This window comes from Passer domesticus, chromosome 17 (genome assembly GCF_036417665.1).
Source record: "Passer domesticus isolate bPasDom1 chromosome 17, bPasDom1.hap1, whole genome shotgun sequence".
NCBI lineage: Eukaryota > Metazoa > Chordata > Aves > Passeriformes > Passeridae > Passer > Passer domesticus.
Window position 1 is genome coordinate 6,336,767 of NC_087490.1, and position 27,388 is coordinate 6,364,154.

Sequence of the window (27,388 nt, forward strand, 5' to 3'; positions counted from 1 at the left end):
GGTACTCTTTGAAAGGTGCAGGCGAGGGCTGAGGCTCAAGGAGAGCCCTGTGCCTCCTGCCCAGCGGTGTACAGCTGTGTAAGGGGGTGGTAAGTGATGGCTGTGGGGGATTTTATCTTTCTGTTCTCATCTTTCTCCATGCTAGAGTGGGGGGGAAGTAGGAAGGAGAAGCAGAGTCTGAAAAACACAGCTGGACATGTCCCTTACCTGAGCAGTTAGTTCCTGATGAGAGTCCAGCCCTGTCCTGCAGGGTGCTGAGCTGTGCCCAGCTGGAATACACACTAACTCTGCTCATGTGCTGTGTGGAAAGGTGCTGAAGGTTTGTGCATGGATGGAAGAGTCCCTGCTGGGTTCTTTGAATTGGAGGATCCTGTGGATCAGCAGAAAAGGGGATCAGAGCCTTCCTGGAGGTTTTGCTTTTTAGGACTCAAGATATCAGTGAGAAATCTGGGAGATTTGAGGATCTGGAGCATGCGGTGGGAGCCAGCTGGGGTGTCAGCTGCTGGTCCAGATAGTGATGAGGAGATCATGAGACTACAGATGCCAGTTGCAGAAGCTACTAGATAATTCTGCTTCCTGACATGGAAAAGGGCCCTTCCTCCTGCCTTGATGTCTGCTGGTTTGAGGTGGCCAAGATTTTCTGTTGCACAGCTGAAGCCTGGAGTCCTTGGACTCTGCTGGTGTCCAGCAAGCCCAGCTGTGTCCTGGATGCTGGAGCTGGTCTGCAGCTCTGGACTTCAGTAAATGTCCATGTTTTTCAGTAAGGACAGCTTCCAAGTGCTGTCTCACAAGCTGTGTGGGGGTGTCCAGCCACTTCCCCTTAAGCTTAGATGTCTTCTGGCTCCAGCTCAAGCTGAAGAGATGCTGGGCTGTGGTAGGCTACGGCTGGGAAAATAAAAGCAGTCTTTTCTCATGTCTCTGTGGCTGTGTGGCTGCAGAAACTCCCTGTAGCTGGGTAGGCAGTATTGGAAGGGAATAAATTGGAAGAATTTGCTTTTCTCTTGGCCTTGTCCCAGGTGGCATCAAGACTCTTGCTTGGAGATAAATTCCCTCCCACCACTGCTAAATAGGGTGAGTTTAACCATTCATGGAATCAAGCAAGAGACTTTCTCCAGCTTTTCTGCCCCTCTTCCCTGTTGCACTGGGAGCAGGGACTGAAAATTAATCCTGTTGTGACCGTGTCACAGTGAGGACAAGAGTTTGCAGACTTTCCTCCTTCCTGCCTCAGAATTGTCTTCATGCTTGTATGTGATGAAACAGTCCCAAAGTGCATAGACAAACAGGCATTTTGTGTTAAAAATGCCCCTTTTTTCTTCTCTGCTTAGCATCCCACAGCTGTGCTCATGACACTGAAGTGCAATCACAGGAGACTGTCACTGGCTGGGTTACAGAGGAGCTCTGCCATGTCTTTGAGGAGGAGTTTGGGCTGGTGGAGCCTCAGGAGAGGTTTGTGCTGCTGTCAGTGGTGGTGGCTGCACGGTGCCAGTGCTGGCTGCCTGGCAGGGCTCAGGACCTTGGCAGCCCCTGCATCTGCAGCCTCTGTGTGTGAGCCCCAGCAGCATCCCAGAAAGGGACCATTATCCCCCAGCCTTGCCTGTTGCTGAAGTCAGGAGGGCACAATAAAGATGTGTCCTGGCAGCAGCCTGGAGCAGGCTCGTGTGTCAGGAACAAAAGAAGCTTTGTACCAGGCACGGCCTCTGGTGGGAGGTTTGTCAGCTCTGGAGCTGGGATGGTAACTCAGGGCTCAGTGCCCAGCCCTGCTGTGCTGCCCAGGGCCTCCCCTGATTCAGGGAGGGGTCACTGGCTCTTCCTTCACTGGGGGAGGTCTTGGCAGCAGATCCTGCTTGCCTGAGCACAGCTTTGCCCGGTGGGCTGGGAACTGCAGGAGGCAGGGCTCCCCTGGTCCCTCAGGTACAGCAGGGCTCTGTGGCCTGAAGCTCTGTGTGCTCTCTGCAATGTATCAAGTCCCCGAGAGCTGCCTCAGGGTGACTGGGACAGGGCTGTAATGGACCAGGATGACAATGTCACTCTGTCTGGAGCTTTGAGGAGAAATGTCTCCTGGGAAGATTTCAGCAGAGCAGGGCTGAGTGGGACAGCTTGACAGTATGTGACAGCAAAGCAAAGCAGATTGGAGAAGCAAGGGAAGCTCCTGTCCTTGGGCTGTTAGACCAGACACATGAGCTACAGGAGGATGCACTTCAGAGAATGCTCTTTTCCAGCTGCTGAGAATGGCCCTGAGGTCTGGCTGCTCTCCCACCTCTCTGCAGCATCAGTGCTGTGTTGTTGTGGGACTGAGCATGGTGGTGTCTGCCAGGTGATGCAGAATTGCCCTCTGCAGAGGGCTGTGGTTGGAGGTGAGATAACCAAAACCACAATGGGGCAGAGAAGTGGGTGATGGGGTTGGGGCAGTAAGACAAGATCATGTTGGGAAGGATGCCTCTATGAAGCTGTGTAGGATGTTTTAGGATTTTGGATTTGTGGCAGTTTTGTCCAGCCAGTTGCTGCTACTGCAGTATCACAGGGTGTTGCTGTGTTTTGTTCATGCTGTGTCCTGATATTCCATCCTTTCTCACCAAAGAGCAATGTTCTCCAGGAACACTCAGTTCTGCTCTCTCCAGTCAAGACTAGGAAGGTTTTATTGTGAAGGAAAGGAGGATTTAGGATATGTTCTGCTGCTCTCTGCTGTTTTTGTGAGTCCACCACAGGCACCAGATCTTCCAAACTGAAGGAATCTCTGAAGGGAATTGCAGGGCCCTTGGGGAGGCTGAGAGGAGCATAATGTCTCTTCTGGCTCTGAAAAAATGTCTGCTCAGAGAGGAAGTAGCAAACACAGGAAAAGGGTAGTTTCCGAACACTAACTGTCAAGAATTAAGCAATCTGTTTTATAGTATGAAACTTCCTTTTGAGCAAGAAGACTGTTTTCCCTCCAAGCAGGTGTGACTGGTAAAGCAAGGTGGCAAAGTCCTCCCAAAGTTCAGCTGCCAGACAGGACTAATACTTCTGTAGCCCTCTCCAAACAGGGCATCCCCAGTTTTTATCCCTTTCTTCCTGCTACATTTTTTGGAAGCTGCCTAGACTCTCCCATCGTATCTGCTGCCATTTTCACCCCCACTCTGTGCTTTTGTGCTGCACAGGCAGCACTAGCACGTTTTGCTCTTTTGTGGGGCTGGGTACATAGTTGGCCCAAGCAGCAAGTACATAAAAAAGAATGCATGGAAAGGTGTCTGGGTAAAGATTTCTTTGCTTTAATGATTTCTGCAGGACCCTGATATAGAAAAAAACCAGGGCCTGGTAGCTGTTAATTTAGGGATCCTGGTTTATCAGTGGCAGATTCCTTCTGGCTTTAAGAGGATAGGCCAAGAGTTGGGAACAACTTTATCAACCCCTCCTCTGCAGTGGTGCCATGCAGAGCAATAATTTGGTATAAGTTGCTCTTGGGAGCAAATCCTCTGTGCCTTCAGGGACGTGGCCTGTAGGTGGATTAATGATGGAGCTTGGTCACAAAATCAAAGGGGGAGGGCTGCAGTGCCTCCCACGTGTTCACTTTGCAGAAGGGAGGTATTAGGTCACTGAGGAGGTGAATTCAGCCTCTGTCCCAGCTGGCTGGCTGTTCACTCCCCTGTGCCCAGGAAAGCAAACCCTCTCCAGAGTCCTTTGCTGTGTAGCTGCTCCTGTGAGCCAGCACATAAATGGAAACAGATGGCTCCATCTCAGTGGTTAGCAGGAATCTCTCACTGCTGCAAAACTGCTAACGAAGTCTGGGGCTGGACTGAAGCAGACAAGGCTGCTGTGCTGCTGGGCTGTGCTGGGCTCCTGCCTCTGTGCTGGGGTGCCTGTTACTGCCCCCCTCTCACTACAGCACCAAGACTGCTGAGCTGACCCCCCTAGCCTGGCAAACTGTGCTGTGTCCTGCAGCAGCCTCGGGCAGGGTGTTCCTCTGGGTACTGCAGAGCCTTCAGGAGCTGTCAGTCTTGGTAAATGATCTGTGTGGTCCTTCCTTACTGTAGGCTCCAGACCCTCCAATTCACACCTGTATTATGGAAGGACATGGGGAGCCCTCTAGTATCTGCTGAGACTCTGAGCCAGATACTTCTTCATCTAAGGTTCTTTGCTCTGTTTCACTACAAACTCAGACTAACTAGTCTTCTTTTTGCCCTACTGGTCAACATCTCCCTGGTAAGGAGAAGCAACATTCAGCAGTTACTGACTATTGCTCTTAAGCTTGGAAGAAACTTAATTTAAATTCCCTTTGACAGCACAGTTTGATTTAGATGTTCAGTGACTTAAAGTTTTCTCCCATCACCACATAAAATGTGACTCTCCAGTCACACTGCAGGGCACAGGGAAGCGGTGACTTGTGCAGCAAAGGTGTAACCAGGCTTGGTGTTTGCTGGAGCAAGCAGGTGATTGAGAAGGGGAGAGAAAGGTGTTGGAAAGCATTTCCTGACTCCATTTTTGATTATTCTGACAGCTGCCCCCCAGGCAGAGCCTCAGTGTCTGCGATGGCAGGGTACAAGGAGCTGATGTCAGTGCTGGATGGCTGCAAAACCACAGGCAAGTGGGGAACAATCCTGGTCCCCAGCTGCCTTGCTGCCCTTACCTTCTCTTCTTCATCCATGCAGCAAACTGCCAGGCTCTGTATCTGCCCAGCTGGTCCCACAGCTGTGCTGGGGACCTCCTGGGGCAGCCAGGGCTGTGATGCCCATTGGGAACACCCTGCCTCGCTGCCACCCTGATCTGGTGTGGGCACCAGTGTGTGCCAGGCCCTGGCAAGCCCGGCCAGGCTGCAGGTGGTGCAAGAGGCACTGACTGCCCCATGCTGCAGTGCCTCAGCCTCGTGGGCTGCGAGCCTGGCACAGCTGGGTAACGCTGCACACAGCTCTTGGTGGGCAGCCAGCAGTGGCTGGCATGGATCACAGGGGAGGGAGTCAGCTGCAAGCTCCTGGAATCTTCTGAAAGGCGTTTCCAAGCTCCTTGCATGGAGCAGGCAGCAGTTTGGTTTTTACAGCCTTTTGCAGAATAGAAGCTACCAAGCCCAGGCAGTGATGTGGAGCTGCTGGAAGTCTTGATGGTTTGCACTGGAGGGCTGTAAGCTCTGCATGGATTCAGGACATTGCCCATGGAGAACACAGGATGTCACAGGGTACAAGAGGACAGAATTGACAGATTGAAAGTTTCAGTCTGTACATCTCCTGTGAGGGGAAAACTGGGAAAGTTGTGGATCCCAGCAGGATAAGTTCTCTCTGTCAGGTGGAACTCATGTGTCTGTGCATCTCTGCAGGTCCTGGGGATGCTTGTGCAACCATCAGGGCTTGAGGCTTACTGCTTCCCAGGAAGCCACTTCTTAGTGGCAGGGGAGGACAGACAATCTTGTATGCTCAGTGAGGATCTCTTTGGATACTTCATCTGGGCACACAAACCTCTCCTTCTCTGGGAGCTCTGAGATACAGCTCTGTGTTAAATTACCCCAATTCCAACATTGCTCCATCTCTTCCTCAGGTTTCCTGCAGGAGGGTGTTATGATCTTTTTCTGAGAGCATCTCACACCATGGCTGAGAATCAGGTACGCTTCTTTAGGCCCTGCCCAAAAGGAGTGTTTGGCACCACTGCTCATAAATGGAGGTGTGCTGCTACCCCAGTCCAGCTGATTGCATATTCCTGCTGATTAGCTAATTGCTTCCAATTGCTAACAACATCACACTCATTGAAATCACACTGTGATTTCTGTGGCACCTGGGGAAAAGGGGCAGGGTGCACCTATGGGAGGGAAGCTTGTGTTTGCCAGGCTGAAAAGGACAAGTGCTACTGCAATGAAGCACTCAAATCATCATGCAGTTCATTCTGCTGCTCTTATTGAACCAAGAACAACATCCTGGGGAGGAAGGGAGCAAAATTTCCCTCTGACTAATGCTGCTGGATTGTGCAGGGCTGTGGGGAAACTGCCAGCCAGAAAAACCATCAGGAGGGGAAAGGAAATGGAGAGGGAATCTAATTATCCATCTGCAAAGACAGATGCTGGTCCCGACACAGGGCCCAGCCCTGGGCAGACTGATGTGGGCAGTGACATTTGCAGACTGTTTTTATGGTGGGGCTGGGAAATGGGCTCCTGGGGGACCCCTGTGGGATAGCAGATGGTCCAGCACACATCTCAGCGAGCTGGGGCAGACTGGAAGGCACACAGCTGCTCTCTCCAGGAGCACTGGCCCGTGCTGGGCTCCGAGGGGCAGCACTTCACAGCCAGGTCCAGCTGTGGTGTGTGGAGATGGAGGTGGAGCTGTGCTGGTGCAAAGGGAGGAGGGTGAGTGCGTGGCTCCCTCTCAGCAGCCTCATCTGGGCTGCAAGCCCAGGGTGAGGCTGGGAAGGAAGATGAAGGTCCCTGTGTGCCTCTGCTGTCCCAAGGTGCACAAGGACTCTGCTTCCTGTCACTGAGCGTGCAGAGGCAGCTGGCAGCAGGGAGGGAGGGAGGGTGTGTGGCTGGAGCCTGGGGGTCTGAGTCCTTCATGAGGGACCTGCAGGAGGCCCCTAGGAAGGAGAAGGTGCCTCTACCACCTTATTCTGCACCTTTTTGGGGTTATTGCTCACACAGTCTGAGGCCAGTTTTTCTCTCCTTGGGTGCCTGCCAGAACTGAAAGTTGCTATAGAGAGTTGCCTTTTCCCCCTTCATTAATGGAATTAAAAATTATTTGGTGAGCTGAGTGGGCTTATTTTCCTCTCTTGTGGGCATCAGCTACTCCTGAAGTTATGTTAATTGTAGGTGGAAGATAGAGGTTGGGAATTCTCCCAAGACAGTTAGCTTTCAATTCTCCCAATAAGGTTTTTGGAAGCCTGCTGGGAGGACAGCAAGGTTAAGAAAGATCTCATTGAAAACCTGGAAGTATCCATGAGATGGATGAACTGGGAATGAATCAGGAGAATTTCTGCTTGCGTGGAGCACTTTTGTTGTGCACTACCTTGCTCTCCGTGGTCTGTGCTCAGTGTGCTGTTTGCAGGTGTGGTGCCCCAGCCTGGACTGTCTTCCCCTGTGATGCCCTTGGACTAGCTCTGCTGGACCAGGTGTAGGTGTCTCACAATCTCCTCTCGGTTCAGGATTCAGCCTCTTTGGTAGACAGGCCTGATCCTGCATCCCTTACTCACGTGAGCAGTCGTCTCTATTTCAAAGGGACTACTCGGTGAGTAAGGATGGCAGGATTGGGACCACTACCTGTAACTTAAACTGCACCTTCTGTAGGATCCTGTCCCCAACCTTTTCCTATTCATGTATGTTAACATGCACCAAGAACTTCCAAAACTGATGTTCTTGTCATTTGGATGGAAAACCTGAGAGCTAGAAGAAGCAGTGCCTTTCCATTGCAGAGGATAAATCACCATTATTTTCCATCCTCTTCCACCAAACCGCTCTCAGCCCAGCCAGCTTCTGTGCCCCAGAGGAATGTGTACCTGTTTGTCTCCCAAACACTGCTCCTGGCTTCCCAGGCTGGCAGGGCTCTGCTCTGCCTCTCCCTGGTTTTCCCAGCTGTAGCTTCGAGATGAGAGGCCGGGTATCTATTTAAGTCTGATCTGTGCTGCAGAGCTGGAGGATGAATCGGAAGGAGAGATGAGCAGCAGCAGTGCTGAGCCTGCCACAGACCTCCTTGCACCACCTGGTTTCTCCTTCTGTCTTAACAGGCTAAATTTGGAAACCTCTGTCCTGTCCTTCTGAATATGTTCGATATGGGAGGGGTAGCGAGGGTGGTTTGATTTCCGTGTGGCCCTGGCCAGGGAAGCCGCCGGGGCTCTCCCCGCTCGGGCACGGCCCTTGCGTGCGCCGGCTTCTCCCTCGCGCGGGGCGCTCCGGTACCGCAGCGCTTCCCCCGGCCACAGGAGCGGCCAGACACCGAGGGGCTGCTGGAGATCCGGGCAGACACCGAGGGGCTGCTGGAGAGCCGGCCGGACACCGAGGGGCTGCTGGAGATCTGGGCAGACACCGAGGGGCTGCTGGAGATCCGGCCAGACACCGAGGGGCTGCTGGAGATCCGGGCGGACACCGAGGGGCTGCTGGAAGAGAACCGGCCAGCTCCACGTCTGCCCAGTTTGCTTTATCGTGCAGGTTATCCTAAATGAGGAGCTGGGTGTGAGAAGCTCTGTGAAGTCGCTCCAGAGCAAGTCACGAGTTTAAACAGGCAGGAGGCAAATTACGGTCGTCGCTCCTTTTTAAGAGCTGGAAGTGGAGGCACGGCATGAGTCACACAGTGCTTCTTGGGAAGCACGAGGCACTTCTAGAGGAAACAGGGAGCATAAATACCTTTGAAATAGAATTTGATACGTTTCTGGAGGGATTATGTGCCAAAGCAGCAGCGATCCTTGAGCAGAAATTAAAAGTTTGACCTGTGGAATAGGTAAAAGATGAGATCTGGCTGCTGTGCAGATTGTGCTTGTGGCACTGAACATACAGAGGATTAATCCTGTGCTTTGGGATTTCTGCATTTCTTGTCTGGTATCTTGCTTTTTCCTGAGCATCACAGGATGAAGCCTGGCTAAAGAGTCAGGGCTCTGATGCTCCCAGAAGCCACTTAAATAGTGCCTTGCTTGCAAGTCTGAGGTTAAATTATTCATCAGAGTTTAGATCAGCAATGTTGTTTCCCTTGGATCAGGTCAGCAGGAGCCTCAGGGTGAGTGTGCAGCTCTGCTGGTGATGGAGCACCAGAGTTCAGACCTTGTGATACCCGTGAGATTCATCTGTCTGAAGTCAGCACTGATATTCATTATAGTGGGAGAGGCGACAGCAGGAGAAGGTGGTAACTGAGCCCTGGAGGTTCCCAGCTATGCACCTGCATGGAGGATATTGGCTGTTCCTCATCCTCCATTGCCCTGGTCCAAGCTGGGAATGGGTTTGCTGCCTGCTGCTGCTCCTGTTCAGCTTGAGCAAACAGCTTCTCTGGAGCTGCCCTTCCCTTCGTCCTAGAAAACAGCCAGAAAGAAAATTTCCCTTCTGTGGGGAATACTGGAAATAGCTTAGTTGCTTCAGAGGAAGAAACACAAATGCTGTTATTACGTGGCTGTGCTGACCCTGCCAAGCCATGGAAATGCAGTTTCACCACTCTTGCATGCAGGCCAGGCTGGCTGGGTGCACCCCTGGTGGGACCCTGTTGCCTGGCTCTGTGCTGCTCGAGAGCGTCTGTCGGGATCAGGCTGGAGATTTTTTCCTTCCATGACACGCTCCTGGTTGTTCACCAAGGGTGGAGCCTGGGCACTGCAGTCCCTAAGCCACAGTATCTCTGCCAGGAAACAGCTCCCCTGCAGGTGGAGGACTTCTCTGCTGTCACAGTTTGACAAAGAGCTGGTCTGTGAGGCGGGAAGGATTCGGTGCACCCCAAGTCTGTGTTGCCCTTGCTGACCGCTTGGCAGGGTGGGGTTGTCTGCTCTGACACTCAGAAGCCTGGATCCTGCAGCCAGTTTGACTCCCGAGCTGCTGCTGCAAGCACCTGCCTGGAGAGGAGCTTAGAGGTGCCAGTGCAAGAAAACACTTTGGATTTGCTCTAGGTCTTGGAAATGCCAAGTATTTCCCTTTTGAGCTCTGCTGCACGCTTCACAAGATGTCCTCTGTTTTTCTTCTTTTAAGGATGGTGTACATTAGATTTCTCATTGGAGGAGCAGGCCAGGATTTACACTGGGCATTTCTAAGGGCTGTGTGGAAAGAGGATTGTGATCAGAAAGGACAGGGGCAAAACAAGATTGGCTTGGCTGTCTTTGGAAGTTTGGACACAGAGCAGCCTGAGCCAACAGCTCTGGGTGTGTCGTGCAGCACATCTGAGGGACACAAACAAGTCTGTCATTTATGGTTTGGTGACTCTGAGGGTGCCAGATGAGCATCTCTCCTGTCTCTAGGAGGGACAGGAGAGGCTGAGACCAGTTGCCTGGCCTTCAGCATTTTGGAAGCCACAGCATTGGCCACTCAGTCTTAAGATGATTTCTGTAGCCAAGATCTACTCTTCTGTTTCTTTTCCTGATCTGTTCTCTGAGTTGTCAGGCATGGCCTTCTGACTGGAATTCCTCCCTGGCTGCCAGTGCTGAGGGTATGTGTGATGTGTGAGAGCTCAAGGCACTCTGAGACAGTCGTTCCTTGTTTCTCTCTGCACTGTCAGCACAGCTCCTGGGCCATGAACAACACTGTGGTTTTGTCGCAACCAAATCGTTGTCGACTTCATCTGTGATCCCAGCCCAAAAGAATGTTCTGATTTGGTGCAGTGGGCTCGTGGGGACACAGCATGTCTCCATGTGCCTTTGGAAGATGCTTGTGGTTGGTGGCCATGTGGCCTGTGGTACTCAGACAAGAGTTTTTCAAGCCATGAGAATTCATCAGAGTTGGAGAGGGTTTGCTTGCAGCTACTGTGGTTTATGGTGTGGGAAGACTGGTGAAACCTCCTGTTATCTTAAGAGGGTTTGGATGCACCTTGGGTGTGCCACAAGCCATTGCTCTTGTTGCCCAGTGCAGGCAGCATGGTGCTGTCACTGCTCCTCAGTCGTGTGCCAGTTGCAGACCCTGGTGGGAGGGTGCCCAGTCCTGGAAAGCAAGGATTAGGTGAATCTAGGAGGAAGAAGAGGTGTCATGAGCATGGCCTGACCTACCACTGAGCAGAGAGACCAGTGCAGGGCTGTCAGCACCCTGGGGACTGGAGCAATGCAGCAGAGGGAGGGCAGAGCTGCCAAACAGGCACGTGTTCTGAGCAGTGCAGTTCCTGCCACACCTGGATCGCAGTCCAGGCCTTCTGCTTGACTGCTACACACAGAAACAACCAGGAACAAAACTCAGTGGGTGTAATTAAGGATGCTGCTGGCAGAGTAAGGAGGTTTGGAGAAGGGTTTAATGCGTGTGGTATGACAGCTGTTGTGTGGCAGGGGTTTTCCTGCTCTGGGAGTGTTTCCCAGTTCTCCATTTATTTTTATCAGACTTTAGGATCTTGTGCCTTTGCCTTCTGACATCTTATAGGGCAGCACATAGGTAAAACACTGGGGGTTTTTCCTCTCTTCTTTCATTTGCACACTCACAGCTGCTCCCAGACTTCAGGCCACTGGACCTTATAGTGACTCAGTACCTTATAACAGACCCTGGTGTCAGCCAGACTTGGGGTACATGGTGGAGGCCCTGGGTTGTGGCCCAAGGTGACCAGGGCAGGCCTTGCTGGTCTGGCACTCTGTGGAGTCACTGCTGGAGTCCTGCAGATCCCAGAGAAGCAGCAGGAGCTCTGGTGAGAGTGAGGCAGGAGTATGGCTGCAGCCTGTGTCCTTCCCACTGGTGAGCAGAAAGCTGCTCAGGAACCCGTGAGGCAAGGGACAGGTTCCTCCAGCACCACCAGTGCTGTCATCTCCTGTCACTTCATTATACATGCTGTGGTATTGTCACTTTATTATATATGCTGTGGTATTAAACCCCCAGTTTCCAGAATGGTGTGATTATATGAAATTAGGAGCTTTTGTCTGTTTAATATAAATTCCTGTTCAGTTTCTATGGCTGCACGGAAAAGCTGGAAGGCATATTTTATAGAAAGGTTCAGAACCCAGACTTGAGATTTGAATAACTTTTTTGGTGTGCTGGGCTGTTGTTGGGTTGGGTTCATCTGCTTAATGAACACACAGATGCTTCCTTATTCTGAAACATCTTCAGAGCTTGAATGGTTGCTGTAAGATCCAGAATGCATCTGCTGCTATTCCAGCTGGATTCAGAGATGAGGCTGCAAGAGAGCCTGGGCCAGACACGAGATCAGCCTGCACCACGTGGGGACAGAGCCACATCAACCAGGACTGCGATCTGGGGGTTATATCTGAACCTGCTTTTTGGGGGCTTTGTGGACCCTTGACACCTTCACCCACACAGCCACAAGCAGCACTTTTTTGCTGAGAGCAAGCTTCCTCCAGCAAACCTTTGTGTCGGCTGCATCAGGCAGGGCATGTAAGAAATCCTGCAGCTGAATAGGCCCATCTGTCACGCGGAGTCACACTGATGGCAGGGACAGCATCCGGTACGTGCACAGCCTCTCCGCGGGACACTGCGGGCGACAGCCATCGCCTCTGGCCGGCGGCCGCGGTGGCCTTTGTCCTGTCCTCGCTGGCAGGCTCCTCCCGCGGCACAGGCGGAGGCAGGAAATCCCGGGCAGCTGCCTGGGAGCCTCCTCGCCTCTCCTCGCCTCTGCTCCTCGCCTCGGCACCGAGGCGAGCCGAGCCAGCCCTGCGTGTGTGTGCACGCGTAGGCGGGGGGGCTGCCGCATGGATTTAGCGAAGGCTGGGAGGGAACACATGGGTTGGGGTTTTCTCCCTTGGCCCGCCGCGGCTGTCCGTCCGTGCTGCCAGGCGCGGTTATGGATTCGATCATTATCCAGGAGCGGTTAGTGGAGCGGCTGCTGTCTCCGCGCACGCAGGCACAGCGAAGCCACCCGGGCAAGCTGAAGGTACGCGGTGTATTTATAGCGAGCCGGGCAGCGGCGGGGGCAGGCGGGGGGAGGATGGTGCCCGAGACGACGCGCACAGCACAGGATGAGACCTCTGAGGAGCAGAGGAGCGGGAAGGCGCCGGTAAGAGAGGGCGGCGGGCGCACGGGGCAGCCCCGGGGGCGCCGGGAGATGCGCGGCGCTTTTGTGCGGTTGTTGGATGCAGTGATTCCCTGTCTGAACGGGGGGGCTCAGGGCAGCAGTCAGCGCGGTGTGTGCCCACACGCAGTCCGATTTGTGTTAATTAACGCTGTGCTAATGCTGTGCTTTGCTGGCCGAGTTCCTTCTCTTCAGCAAATGCTGGTGGCCGAGTGGTTTTGCCGATTCTCCTGTGCTCAGCCCCAGGCCCGAGGAGCAGATGTCCGCGGCAGATGCCTCGGGGGCTGTTTGTGTTATGAATTTATGCGGTTTTCTGCAATGAAAGGAAGCAAATGGTCTGCCTCTCCTCCGGGGCTGGGCTGTGCTGCTCCGTGCAGACGCGGATGTGGCGGCCGTGCCTGGCCGGAGGGGAAGGGCTGGAGGAAGGGCAGCCTGGGGGGGCTGATGGCTTCTGCTGCAGGCTGTGACACCGACAGGGCCCCTTCCCCCTGAAGGGGCACCGGCACCAGGGTCCTAGCACAGCTCCGTCATTGCTGGGCTTGCTGCAGACCTTGACACGGATTATTCTTCAAATTCGCTGTGGTCCCATAATGTTTAATTTTAGCCCTTTTGAATATACCCAGCCAGGCCCCTTTCATCCCCAGGCTGAATGAAGTCACGTGAGATCTGGGTTGGTTTAAACAGCACATCCACCAGAGACAGAGGAGGGAATTGGAAGGACAGGAGTGATGGAGGCTGTGCTCTGCCTTGGAGATGCAGACAGCCCTGTGAACACCTCAGTACCAGGGTAGCTTCTCTGTGCAACACATCCTGGGTGTTCCTACACCCCCAACACGAACAGGGCTTGAGCCCACCCAGGGCTTTGTTGCTTGGTTGAACTCCCAGGGGGAGCACTGGCTGCCAGGGGAGCCCTGGCCACCTCGGCCGGGTATTGGAGGATGTGGGGATGTGACATATTGCTGTAATGTCTGGTGAGCCAGCAAGTGTGTGCCAAGGGAGAGTACGGGTGTGTTTTTCTTGGCCTGGGGTGCTTTGGTTTGTGACAGGGTCCCAAAGATTGGCCACAGCTCTTAGTGGCCTCCGTGGTGGTGTGTGGGGCACGTTCCCAGGCACGTGCTTGTGGGATGCCGGGGGAACAAAGGCAGCAGCATGGAGCAGGCAGTGGGAGAGGGGCTCCTTGTGCCAGAGTGCTGCTGGCTTGGCTGGCTGAGGCCCTTTCCTGACAGCTGGAGCTGGCAAGGGAAGCGCAGTGCAGGAACCAGCTGTCCTGGCTTTTGTCTGCTTGATAGGACCTGGCTTGTGAGGGTCAAGAGCACGAGGAGGGGGCTGTGATGCATTTAGGGACTCCCTGCATCCGAACCTCTTGTCTAATTAATGATTTTAGTTTCATAACCCAGAAAGCCCCCTGTCTCTGTCAGTAGCCCTCTCAGGCCTCTCCACCCCATGCATGGTTGCTCTGCAGGCAGTACCTGGAGGTGGTGAGTGGTGTGGAGCTTTGAGCAAGGCACACACCTCCTCACAACTCACCTTGGGTCTCTTGCCTTCACCCTTGACAGGGCTCTGCAGAGTGTCCATGGCTGGTCAGAGGGAGACATGGCTGGGGACAGGGCTTTTCCCCTCACAGATCTGGCTGGTCTCTCCCATAGTGAGAGAAGCTCTTCTGTTGGTATTGCACCCAGCACTGACCTTCCTTTCTGTAGGGGAAATGAACTACATGAGTCATGGGTGAAGGGCACTGTCCTGTACCAGCTGGGATCTGCTCATTTTGAATATCATGATTCCACAGAGCTATAGGGAGGCAACCAGAGCTACAGCAAATCCATGCTGTCTTGGTTGGGCTGAACAGAAATGAGAGATCAGGTTCAGCCAGTTACACCTGGCAGAAGTAACTGGAGTTGCACCAGAGCACAGCTCCCCAGTGTCTCCATTATCAGCCCTTAGTCATCAAGGTTAAAAACCAAGCAAAACAAGAGAAACACACCCCAAGCCTCAGCCATGGTTTCATTTGCACATTACTAATACTATTTCACATGTCAGGTCACTGAAGAGAGCAGTGATCGTTGTCTTTCCAGAGTCTGGTAAAGATCGGGGCAGGAAAGCACAAAAGGGAAAGTGTGTTGTATATTCGTGGTGTTTGCTGGGAAACACTGGACCTTTTACTGTGAGGAGCTGGCTGTTACATGTCCACTTTGGCTGTGCTCATGGATGTGTTTTACCAGGAAGTGAAGCAGCTGGGAGACAGCTCTGGTTCTGAGACAGAGGCTGGAAGCAGCCTTTTCTTCCTTGTTTTGGTGACCTTGCCATTATCACGTTTCTCAGTCTGCTTTGCACACCTCGTTTGTCCTTTACTGAGCCCTCTGGGTGGCAGTTTGTGGTGTCCCCCAGGCAGGCATTGCTTTGCTGCACGCAGCTCATCAGAGCTGCCATCACTCATCACCCGGGGTCTCGCTGCACTGCTGCCCAGGATGTCACTGCCTGTTAGATCAGTCATTACAGTGGGGCACTTTGGGCACTCTTTAATTCTCCCCATTTCTCTAATTTAGTTTTTCCTGTCCTTTCCTGCCTTTCTGGACTGTGGGGTGGTGAAACAACATTGCTTCAGCTCTGGTAGGTGAGGGAGATCAGAACCCACAATCACTCAGGGCCAAAATTACCAATTTTCAGACCCAAACCAAACCTCAGTGGCTGGAAGGTAATGACAGTGCTAAAGGACAGAGTCCTTGGGCCACAATAGCCATCAGCCACATCTGTTCCATCTCAGTGGGCAGCTCCAGAGCAACCATAAATTGGGAGGAGGAGACTCTCTGTCTTCCCTGCTCAGTGTCCCCAGTGGAACTTTGCAGTCTGTCAGACTGAGGATGCCCAGGGATTCTCACACGTGGACATGCAGCTGTAGAGAGCTGCTTGGGAGTGACATTGCCCACCTGCAGTGTGGAAATAGGTGCAAGTCAGCATTGCCCTGAGCTCAGCACCCTGGATCGTATTTTGTATTTCTTTGAGTGTGTGGCCCAGGAATGGAGATAGTTAAACTCATGAACTGAGGTGTTCCCTGCTGTGCCTGGAGATTGGGTAAGGACAGTCATGTGCTTGAAGGCAACCATGGAATAGGAGCTAGGGCCAGTTTTGAGGAACTCCTGGCTCCGTGGATGTGTCTGTGGTGTGAATCCCAGTGGTATGATTATATTCAGTGATGTTGAAATGCAGAGTCTGTCATGTCTGTAGCTCAGGCATTTGTGAATGGCTTAGTGTGCTTGTACAGAGCATGTGCCATGCTTGTGAGGTGCCTGTGGATTTTGTGCTGTGAGGGAGCACTCAGTGACAAGGGGCTCTGTCTGGAGTGGTTGGGTGGTGGGTGACGCTCCAGTAATGCTAAAAGTAATACCCTCACCAAAATTATTTTCATTCTATTATCAATATTTCCACATCCTTCCACTTCCCATGCTCCTTGAACTTTGGTCTCTTCAGAAATAACACAAGAGATTACTCAGGATTTCCTCTTATTCAGCCAGGAGTGGCTGTGACACAGCAAGAAATAATCCCCTCTCAGGTCAAGCAGAAGCTGAGCCACTGTACCTTCCTCTAGACATGGCTCAGGACTGTGCAAGCCCCGGGGTGCTAATTACAGAGCTCTCCATCATGTAGCCTCTGGAGGGAGGGATGTGGAAATGACCTGGGGAGAGGTGGCATTTGGTGACCCTGCTGTGAAGGGAGCCTGTGACTGTGCAGATGAAGCAGAGTTAGGAAGGCTGTCTGTCAGCAGCCTGGATGTGCTCTCTGGTGGGATGTGCTGTTTCCCTTGTGCTCTCTGTGCTGGGAAGCTGCTGGGAGAGCAGCCAAGCAGGGCTGTGGCTGGGACATGTCCCTTTGTGCTCAGCTGTGGGAAGGGCCAGGTCCCTAAGCCCAGGTGAGGCGTGTGCCTTGCCCTGCACTGCTGCCAGGGCAGGGACCCGCCTCTCCTCCAGCCCTGGGCTCTGCCCCAGGGGCTTTTTGAGTCCCACTCCCTGTCACTGTGCGAGGCTGGGGTGGCACACTCTGACCTGCTGCCGTGCCCCTCTGCCCCGCAGGACCATGAGAAGCAGTACGTGGGCTTTGCCACTCTGCCCAACCAGGTGCACCGGAAATCCGTGAAGAAGGGCTTCGACTTCACCCTGATGGTTGCAGGTGAGCCTGCCTGTGGATGGAGGTGGCTGGGCCACACGGTGGGTATGTGGAGGGAAGCAGCTCTCCTCACTTCCCTGTGGTGCTCCCACAGTGCCTGGACCCTCCCCTCCCTCTGTTCTGGTGCTTGTCTCAGGCCTTGCTTTGCTCCCCAACCTGTGGCATTCCCCCAGGAGGAACATTCCCCTCCTGTCCCCCCATAACCCACTCGAGCAAGCTTTTCCTCCACCAGTGACTGCTCTGGGTGGTGAAGGCAGGGCTGAACAGAGACCAGGGGGAAGGAAGGAGAGGAAGAATGGGGAGCTGGAGATCCCATTTTTACAAGGATTGAGACATCTTGCAGCAAAAGTCTTTCCACTGCTGGAAAAATATAGTGCAAATAAACAGCTCCTGACAGCTTGTCTCTCTTGCTTCCTCTGGCTCAGGATTCAAAGCCTTGTTCAAAGTTTCATTTGTAAGTCAATTAGTGGGTCATGTTGCTTGCTTACTCCTCCTCCCCTTTGCACTCTGTCAATTAGGAGAGTCGGGTCTGGGCAAATCCACGCTGGTGAATAGTCTGTTCCTGACAGACCTCTACAAAGACAGAAAGCTCCTCAATGCAGAGGGTAAGCTGGGGCAAAGTGGGGTGAATGGGACTGTCCTAAGGACAAGCACTTTGGTTCTTTGCTTCAGCAGCAGCTACAAGCTTGGCTGGATCCCAGCCCTCTTGTTTGGCTCTGCTCTCCTTTGTGCCTGCTAAGGCACTAGAACTGAGCAAAAACGGTTTGGCTGTAGGGCCCTTCTGTCCTTTGAAGGGAAGATGAAGCTGCAGAGCAGCACTAGCCCTTTGGGATGAGATATTGAGATTTGTCTTTTGTTCTTGGATGCTGGAGTATGGTAGGGATTCCCCTTCCCCAGACTGGACAAAATGTTCCGAACAGCTGGGCTACAGGCACTTCAGAGGCTTGTGTGTCTTCTTGGAGTCTGTCTGCCTGCTGCTGGCCCCTGCAGTACCACCCCCTTGAGCTCCTTGGAGCATGATCTGGGGTTTTTGAAACCTGTGTTACTCCCCTGTGTTCAGTGGTGAAAGGGAGCTGGCTTGTAGTGGGGATCCTCAGCATTACTATCCGGCTTTAACTCATGTGTTCCTGTTCAAAGAGAGGATCAACCAAACAGTGGAGATCATCAAGCACACAGTGGACATTGAGGAGAAGGGTGTCAAGCTGAAGCTGACCATAGTGGACACACCAGGCTTTGGAGATGCTGTTAACAACACTGAGTGGTGAGCAGGGCACAGCTGCCTCCCTTTTTGTCCTTAACCTCACAGTCATTAGGAGACAGGAGACACTACTGATGATTTTGTTTTGATTGAATTGCCCTTCCCAGCTGGAAGCCCATCACTGACTACATTGACCAGCAGTTTGAACAGTATTTCCGTGATGAGAGTGGCCTGAACCGGAAGAACATCCAGGACAACCGAGTGCATTGCTGCCTCTACTTCATCTCTCCCTTTGGGCACGGGTGAGAGCCCAAACTCCAGGCCTGGGGGCTGACTCAGTCCAGAGGGAAGACCCTTGTGCCCCAGGATTGCCCTGTAGTAGTTTGTGCATTGCCAGGGCTGTTTGCACAGGAGAGGAGCTGTCTGGATGTTCTCCCTCTGCTAAGCATCACAGCACTCCCTTCTCCTCGCTGGCAGGACAGACAGCCTGTGAACAGACACAGCAAGTCTCCCTCAGGCCTTACAGCCTGATTTGAAAATCAGGAGAAATAATGCCATGCAGACTTGTATGTTCCTATCTAGCCAAGCTGGACTGATGTGTAGGAAAGGAAGTTTTAAGCTGCCTTCAGTCCCTGCCCCTTGCTGGCTCACGTGTCAGCCTAGCCTGGAGCAGCTGAAGGGGCTGTGTTGGCTGCCTGTGGTACAGGACAGCTGGAGGGAGAGCCCAGGCTGTGACCTGGGCAGTATTTGGCCTGCAAGGGAGCAAATACCCAGCCAGTGTCTGTATGAGACACCGAGCAGCTAAAATTGAAGAGAGCTTTCCTGGAGGTGCAGCCCTGGCTGAGGGCTGTCCCAGTGCCTCTGCAGGCTCTTGTGACAGTGCTGTCCTTTTCCCTTTGTGCTGGCTGGGTGAGAGAGGCTGAGGGGGAGCTGCCCAGTGTGTCTTTGCTAACAGTGTCCCTCACCCCTGCTGCAGGCTGAGGCCTGTGGATGTTGAGTTCATGAAGGCTCTGCATGAGAAGGTCAACATTGTGCCCCTGATTGCCAAAGCCGACTGCCTGATCCCCTCTGAGATCCGGAAGCTGAAAGAGAGGGTGAGATATTCCTTCTGTACAGGTTATCCCTGAAGCAGTGGCAGGGATGAGCTGAGGAGGGAGGGCAGATAGACATATATGTATTTATGTGCCTGTACATATATGTATTTATGTGTCTCTACAGCGTGTTTGTGTGTCTGTATACACACACACACACACACAGTATCTGCACATACAGCTGCAGCTGTGCTCTGCTCTCAGCAGAGATGCTGACTGTAGAAGAAACATCAAATCCTTTTGCCACCTTTAGGCTATAGCAAACCATGGTAGCACAAACAGAATAAACCCAGCATTTCTGTATTGTTGAGTTTTACATCTTTTTGTCTTGAATGGACGTAGATCCGGGAAGAGATCGACAAATTTGGCATTAAAGTGTATCAGTTCCCTGAGTGTGACTCTGATGAAGATGAGGAGTTCAAGCAGCAAGACAGAGAGCTGAAGGTAAGAAATCTGCTCAGCAGGGTCTGGGGAATCAGGCTCATGGGTGTGTGAGTCCAGAAGGAGCCAGAGCTGCCCTGCTTGTGCTGAAGGCCTGTGCTACTGCTGCCCAGGGAGCAGCCTTGCCTCATGTGGCAGGTGGCTGGAGAAGGTGCTGATGTCCTTGCTGGTGCCATAAAGTCAAGTGTGGCATGAACTCATGGCCCTTCTGCTCTCCCTCCAGGCAGTGTCAGTCTTTCCTCCATCTGCCCCAGCCTGTGTGTTTAAGATGAAGGCTGGGTTGTACAGCAGTTCTGAGCACCTGTTTCTGGGTGATGCCATCAGCAAGGAGGAGAGATTTGTGAGTGATTAGGCACCACTGTGACACATTAGTTCCATTGGGGGACACAACATGATCATACAGGCATATCTGGAGGCCCCAGCAGCCCAGTCCTCACTGCCTCCCAAGCCTGTGTGTACATGCAGCATGGCCTTGTTTCTCCTGTCAGAGGTGGGCAATGGGCTTTGACTCCCTTCTAAGCAGAGAAGAGCACAGTCTGTACATTCCTGCTCTTGGCATACATTGTCCCACTTGTTTGGTGTCCAAGCCTCTTTGCTCTGGCTTCCTTGTAGAGCTTGCCCTTAATGAAGGGATGCAGGCACCTGCAGAGACACAGCTGAGCTCAGGCTGGGAGCTAGGCTGCCTGTAGATCCCAGTGTTTCAGGCTTTTCTCTGCAGCTGGGCTGTGCACCCTGCTCTGTGGCGCCCGTGGATGTCCCTGTGCCTTTCCTCCCAGCACCTTCCTGCTGCTGTTGTGCTGTGCCTGAGCTCGGCCCCTGGAGAGGGATCCATGGCAGCCGGGGCTGAGCCGGGCTCTGCGGTGCCTCTCGTTCCAGGAGAGCGCCCCCTTTGCCGTCATCGGCAGCAACACCGTGGTGGAGGCGAAAGGGCAGCGGGTCCGGGGCCGGCTCTACCCCTGGGGCATTGTGGAAGGTAAGCACGGAGCCTGGGAGCACTGGGAGCAGGGCAGGCAGGGACGGGGCAAGGACAGGCATTTCCAACAGGGATGGCAGGGGAGAGCTGGGACTGCCTGTGCCACCTTTGGCACATGGTAGGGGACAAGGTGGGGTAGAGACAGAGGCACAGGGACTGGCTCAGGAGGTCTGTGTTGCTGGGAGTACATCAACAACCCTCCCATTGCAGACTGAGGAAGAGAGGCTCCAGTGTGAATGGATGAGTGCCTAAGCTTCAATGAGCACTGGGACACGGCTTCTTGTGAAGCAGGGCAGGCTGGGCATTGCCTGTTTATTTTCTGGGCAGAAGCTGTTGTTTTCAGCCAAACAATGGGAAACCCTCATGTACTCCTTTCTCTGCTGCTGCTCCTGTAAGTGCTGGGCTGAAGGCTGAGCTGGTGCACAGTGTTTGTCTCCAACTTTCTTCCCTTCTAAAGGGAGAAATTCCATAAAGCCCTTAGGCAGAATAACCCTGGAATGGCTTTTGCTGCTGTTGCTGATTTACCCTTGCTGGTTTGTTGCTTTAAGACCTTGCAGCTTTAGATCCCAAAAGCTTCATGGGCTGGTGCTGGCTACTTGAGCTGCTCAGCTGTTGGCTCTGCTCCCTCAATGGCTCCAGAGGGGGATGTGCCTGTTAGGATGCTGGCATTTGGCAGTAGGATCAACTTTGTGAACTCCTGTGCCTGATACAGCTGGTTTTCCCCAGCCCTGCAGAGGCAAATGGAGATCAGCACAGCAGCACAGTGCTTCCCACAGCACTGTCTGGAGCCAGGCTCCCCATGGCAACAGCAGCTCTTTCAGCTCTCCATTGCCTGCTCTTGGCTTTGCCCCTCAGGGGCTGATTTTGTCTACAGGGGCCTTTTGATAAGTCCTAAATTCTGATCAGACAAGCAATTTACCTCCAGCACCAGCTGTGCTCACTGTGGTTATAACAGTGACATCCCATTACATGGGATCCCCTCTCAGGGCTCTGCTGTATGTGCTAAATAAATCATTTTACACAGAAAAGGCCCTGGGAGCACGGTGCCTTCAGCAGCCTTGGCTCAGGGTGAGCAGTGCAGAGCCCCACTGAGGCCTGCGCCAGGACAGTGGCAGGGGACGATGAGGAAGGAGCCCTGGGTGGGGCTTTAGTCCAGTCTGCGTGTCCAGGAGCTGAGAAGGGGCTCCCTGCAGAGGCCTGGTGGGGTGTGATATCCAAGCACTCTCCTGTTGTTGCTTCCCCAGTGGAGAACCAGGCACACTGCGACTTCGTGAAGCTGCGGAACATGCTGATCCGGACACACATGCACGACCTGAAGGATGTCACTTGTGATGTCCACTACGAGAACTACCGGGCTCAGTGCATCCAGCAGATGACCAGGTGGGTCCCACCTCTGGTGGGAGGGGTCTGTCACCCTCTGTGGAGCTGGGGGTGCTCTCACAACAGCTCGTTGGTCAGGAGGCTGTGGATCTGTTGGGGACTTGCTGGGCTGCAGCCTCCAGGAATGGCACTGGGAACTAAAATAGCAAATCCAAGCATGTTTCCCACAGCCTGAACCCAAGGCAGGAATGCTTCTGAGAATCCACATTCCTGTCTGAGGATTCCCCATGCAGATATAAAGAAGTAGGCCTGAAGATTCTTTTGAAGAGCAGTGGATTAAATACATCCAGCCAAATAAAATGGGATAAACCATCTCTCTGGTGAGGGATAGCTGTGTGCATTGCTGAACAGGAATGCATTCTGTGGTCTGTAGTTACGTCTAAATAATAGCATGACCCTTGGGAATGCTGTTGTTTCTCAGACAACAGGGCCCAGGCAATTAGTAAGACAACACAGTTTCAAAGATTTCTCTGCATTGTCTTCCCTTTGCATTTGATGCTCTGTGGTTTTAGTCAGAATGATCAGAAAACAGAAGAGAGAACACTCACAGGCTTCTCATTTGAGACCTCTACTTTTCCTTCTCCCTTCCATGACTGATATACTGGTGAAAAATTTTGTGTTTAAGTAGGTCTTGGCTCCTCTGTTGTGAACCATCCCTTCACTTGCTGCCAGCCCTGGCTGGGTAGCTCTGTGCTGCCACGTTGCAGAGCAGAATGGCAAGGAGCAGTGCTGCATGTGTGCCAACGTGCAGGTTGGCACATTCTCCTGACACGCAGTGTATCCCTGTACTTTTGCATAGCAGACAAGCCTGTTTTTTTCATCAGCAACAATATGGAGTCCCAAAATAACTATGCTAAATGCTAGAGCTGGGTGAGCAGTGTCACAGCTGCTATTTAGTTAGGCTGTGTGTCTATTAAAAGAAGAGCACAGTGAAAAAGTGGTTGCTAGGCCTAGAGAAAGCTTCAGTTTGGTACTGTTTCTCATGCCATGATTAGTTCCTTGCCAGTGAACAAGTTTCATAAAAACAGCAAAGGGCCAGTTCTAGGGAGTTGTTTTGGTAGGAGAGCCTAAGCCCCAAGGCTGGAATTGTCTCAATAATGAGCCAATGGTGACTCCAAGTGGTGAACACGTGCAAGTGGCATCGTGAAGTTCCAATTTCAGCCCAGACTTCTTTGGCTACCACCATTCCCTCTCAAGTACTGAGAGCTCCTGTCTTTTGAAAGAAAATCATCTCCTTCCTGTGTCCCCTACCTGCAGTCATGGGCACCCAGCCCTAACAGCAATGCTGCTGTGCTGTGCCTGTCTCATGCCTCCCACCTGCTGAGCAGGAGCTCTCATTCTCCATCCAAGTGCATGCCACAGCTCTGGACTGGATTGCCCTACAAGCCCTCCACTTGGTTGGGTGTGTGATGCTGCATTGCTGGTGGCTCTGCCATGGGGAGTGACAGTCATTGTGTGGTGGCACCAAAGCCAGCCATCCTGGACCACGAGTGACTGCTCTTCCCCCTTCTCTCCATCTCTCTAGCAAGCTGACTCAGGACAACAGGATAGAAAGCCCCATTCCTATCCTGCCTCTCCCAACACCAGACACGGAGACAGAGAAGCTGATTAAGATGAAGGATGAGGAGGTGAGTACCATTTCTGCCTGTGCCTCCTGGATGTTGGAGCTGGAACCCCAGGAGTTTCTCCAGGGTTGCCCCATGGAGGGTCCTGAGGCTTCCCACTCCTGTGGGCTCCTGGGGTGGGGGACAGGGTTGAAAGCTGTGGCTTCCTCTGTCAGGGAAACATAGCTGCCTTCCACCCCAGACACAGGTGCCTCTGTGCTCAGGCAGGAGTTAATACCCCCTGAGGGATCCCCTGGCCAGCTCCAGGGGGCTGCCAAGTGTGGAGCTGCTGGTCCCTGTCTGACTCTCTCTCCCGTGTCTCCTGCAGTTACGGCGGATGCAAGAGATGCTGCAGAAGATGCAGCAGCAGATGCAGGATCAGTGAGAGGCAGGTACCTGGAGGGCAGAGGGGATCCCCCAGTGACCATCTGAGACCTGGCAAGAGCTGTGAACATTTAGAAAAGGTTTCCTGTTGTATAGAGACTTGTGGGCAAGAGCTGCACCCGCACCCTCTAATTTATTAGCAGCAGTGCTGGCTTTTCGACCAGCTGGATTGTGGAGAAGGCTGTTCACTTAACAGTTTACTGATGTGTATTTCTTTTTAAATAATTATTCTTTGATTTCTTTTTTTTTTCTTTTTTTTTTTTTTTTAAGAAACTAGCCTGGGACATCTCTAAGGCATCCTAAAAAATAAGAAAAGAAAAAGATCCCCCTTTCCTATGTACTAATCTCTTGTTTGGGAATGCTCTGGTATTTAAAGTCCTGGTTTCTCTGGTGTACAAACTTAGAGTATCTGTGTCAATGCACGTAAGTGTTTACTCCCAACTGAGGTGCTGTGCCCCTGTCCCTGTTCCCCTTGTCTGGGGCCAGCACAAGGATTGTAAAGGCAGCCATACCCTCCTGTGAGTTTGACCTGCACTGCTTGGGCTTCTCAGCCTGAGGACAGTGCTGGCCCAGAGAACTGGGGCTGGGGGTTCCTCTGTGCACTGACCTGCTCAGGAGTCCTGATGATTGCCTGGTATCCTGTCCAGGTTTTTATGGATTTTTTGTTTAATTGGTTGGTTTTGTTCTTCCTATCAAGAAAACTCCAGGATGTTTGCACTGAACAGCAAAAGACTGAGTGCCTGAGGCTGGTTACAAGAAAACTCTTCTCAGTTACATCTTTCTGGCAGAGAGGTTGAGTTGTTGACTGTTGCCTGCAAGGAGGTGATGGGAGTGGGCACTTTCCCTGCCATGGTTTCCTCCCACAGCAGGCTGGAGGCAGTGGCAGAGGAACCCTGAGGCCCTGCAGTAGCTGGGTGAGGGTGTTTCATGGTTTAGCTCTGGTCATCACCTGCAGTGTGTCTTCAGTGTCTGCTCTGAAAAGCACTGTGGCATCCAGAGCACTTGCCAAGACTGCTTTGGAGGGGGTAGAAACCCTAGGGCTGAAATCCAGCCCAAAATGCAGACCTGCCCCCTACCCCCAGGCTTTGCAGTCCCATGAGCAATTGCTGGCTCCAGGCTTCTCCTGGGGGAAGAGGCAGTTTCTGTAGGCTTGTATCAGAGATCTGCAGGCAGTCTGTGTGGGAGGTGTTGGGTCAGCCTGGCAGGTGCAGGACTGCCACTGAGTGGGGCTGGGCACAGCCCAGCAGGCTTGGCTCTTGCTCCCCTGCCCTTCTCCCCCTCCTTATTCCTTGCCTCTTCCTGCCCTAGTGCTGGGAAGGCTGGTGGGTCTGCTGGGCAGAGATAAAAGCTCTCTTTGGGCAGCAGCTCCTGTCCTGTTCTTGCTTCCTGCAGTATTTTTAACTTGAGTGCAGCCAGAGCAGAGCCCTGGAGTGTGATGTGCCTGACAGGGCAGGGCTCACCAGCAGCACTGCCATGCTCACAGGAGTCAGGGCTGTTGGAGGGAGAGACACTTGGCTCTTCCCTCTGGCTCCAGGGAGTGCAGCCATGGGCTGGGCCCTTCTGCTCCTTGGCTGACTCCTCTGCCCCCTTTCCCTTTTTGTATCTGTTCCTCCATCTCTGGATCTCCCCAGCAGATCTCCCTGGGTAGGAAGCACAGTGTTGGGCAGGAATAGCCAGGCCCTAGGTTCTGTTACTAGGCACTGCACTTGTCTGATTCCTCCCTGGGGCTTTGGAGTCCCTGTCAGGGTTTGTCCCTGGTGAGTAGGTTGGCTGGTTCCAGTTATTCACTGTACAGAGCCTCTGCCTAGCCAGTGCATGGGCTGTAGGGGCAGGGGAGAGACCCTGGCACCATGTGGAAGGATGGAAGCCCTTTGACAGAACTGTGCAAGCTGGGCAAGAGCAGTGTCCAACAATATTCAGGGTTTTTTTTCATGCTCCCCTATTTTGGGTTCATAAGTGGTAGTGCCATCCTAAGGGAGCAGAAGGATTCAGCTTGACTTCAGTAACATGAAGGACCAAGGCATCTGAGAGGAAGTGTAACCTTTCTTTGCATGATGTGCTTACTTGAGCAGTGGAGTAGCCTGAAACAGGAGCTTCCTCCAGGTTTTCCAAAAAGGTGGACAGCTGAGTTCTTGGCTTTGTCTGTGCTAACATAAAAGGAAACATCTTGAAGTACCTGTCCCCTCTTTTCTTGCCCTAATCTTGGTGAGGAGATGTTCTGTTGCAAATGAGCCTTGTCCACCTGGAGATTTTCCTCTTTCAAACAGATTCATTCCAGGAAGACAAAGGAGACCTTTTCCCTTTAGCATGGACATAGAGCAGCTGACACCTTTCATGCTGGGCTGGGCACAGAGGTGCTGTGTGCTGGTGGAAGCTCAGGGCACACTGATCCCAGGCAGGGCTGCTCAGGTGGATCTGCCCATCCCTCCACGTGGGGAAGTCTCCATCAGCTCAGTGCACTGCCTCCTCCATCAAGCCAAGGGTCACAAGCCTGTCCTCTACAGAGAGATGAAGCCTTTGGCTACCAGCTGGCAAAGATGGTTCAAGCTTCATTTAGGAAAAACCACACAGGAGTGAGGCACCAGAGATGGCTTCCACAGAGGGGTGGTGGTACCACTGAAACCATGTCTCTGTAGGATGTTCCCTGGCGTGAGTGCCAGAATTTAGGGACTGCTTGGAAGGGGACTAGAGACTGATTTTGGGGGACATCAGGGGTTCAGATTCTGGCCTGGAAGGTGGAATCTGTTTATTTAAGGAGTGTGTTGTGGCATCAATTCTCACAGTAAGTGGAGGAGAGACTTCTGAACACAGGGAGCTTAGCCATGTGGCTCTGGCAGTGAGAAGTGTGGATAGGAAAGTAATTTAACACCTCCCCTCACACAACCCTCCACAGGCTCACATACAATCCCTGCACCCCCTGGCACATTCCCATGCCTCTGCTGAGTGAGTGGCTGCAGGGATGGTGTCCCACTCCACAGCTATCCCAGGCTGCAGCTGGGGCTGTAGGTACATCTCGGCCCTGTGCCTGACAGGATGGATCCATGGCATGAACTCCTTGTGTGCCACTGCTGTGCTGGTCCTGCCTGTGCAGTCCTTGCTGCCTCCTTGCATGCCTCCCCTCAAAGGAGGGGCTCCCACTCGTGCTCTGCAATGGCATTCCCTGCTCTTCCTCACAAACTCTGCTGTGCTTTAATGCTGGCTTGCTCCTGCCATGCACCTTTCTCACCCCCTGCTCCATTCCTAGGCTCTATGTTTCCTGTCCATCTGTCGGGTTATAATAATTATGTATTTTTTTGTAAATTTCTGTTTGAACATTTTGTCATTGTGAACAAAGAAAATGAAACCTTTTAAACATATCCATTTTATTAAATGATTATTGTTATTATTATTATTATTATTAATGTTTACTACCTGAATTGATCAGTGAAATAAATACATTCAAAAATCCAACCTCTTTCTGTTTAATTTTCAGCCCCATTGAGCAGCATTGGTGATGCATTATTTGTAGGAGAGAGCAAAACTGACCCTGTTTCTCCTTTTATCTAATTCAGTCAGAGCAGGTTTCAGGCAGGTTTCCTGCATGGGATTTCTGGCCTGTT

At 52.7% G+C, this 27,388-nt stretch overlaps 1 protein-coding gene across 4 annotated transcripts in view; it reads left to right on the forward strand.

The window, feature by feature from the left end:
• The window catches only part of SEPTIN5 (septin 5), a 42,434-nt gene extending 15,195 nt beyond the window's left edge, over positions 1-27,239 (forward strand). Inside the window, exons 3-13 of one of the 4 annotated variants that reach the window (XM_064392252.1) lie at positions 5,500-5,563; positions 16,625-16,721; positions 17,237-17,323; positions 17,856-17,979; positions 18,084-18,218; positions 18,893-19,010; positions 19,350-19,451; positions 20,325-20,421; positions 21,666-21,801; positions 23,327-23,429; positions 23,734-24,052. In XM_064392252.1, coding sequence (XP_064248322.1) covers positions 5,549-5,563; positions 16,625-16,721; positions 17,237-17,323; positions 17,856-17,979; positions 18,084-18,218; positions 18,893-19,010; positions 19,350-19,451; positions 20,325-20,421; positions 21,666-21,801; positions 23,327-23,429; positions 23,734-23,790 — 1,071 coding nt within the window. In that variant the 5' untranslated portion in view covers positions 5,500-5,548 and the 3' untranslated portion in view covers positions 23,791-24,052. Of the gene's footprint in view, positions 1-5,499; positions 5,564-12,092; positions 12,546-16,624; positions 16,722-17,236; positions 17,324-17,855; positions 17,980-18,083; positions 18,219-18,892; positions 19,011-19,349; positions 19,452-20,324; positions 20,422-21,665; positions 21,802-23,326; positions 23,430-23,733 lie in introns of those variants that run through there. The other 3 variants (XM_064392250.1, XM_064392251.1, XM_064392253.1) reach the window with 3 other exon arrangements.
• The last annotated feature ends 149 nt before the right edge of the window (positions 27,240-27,388 follow it).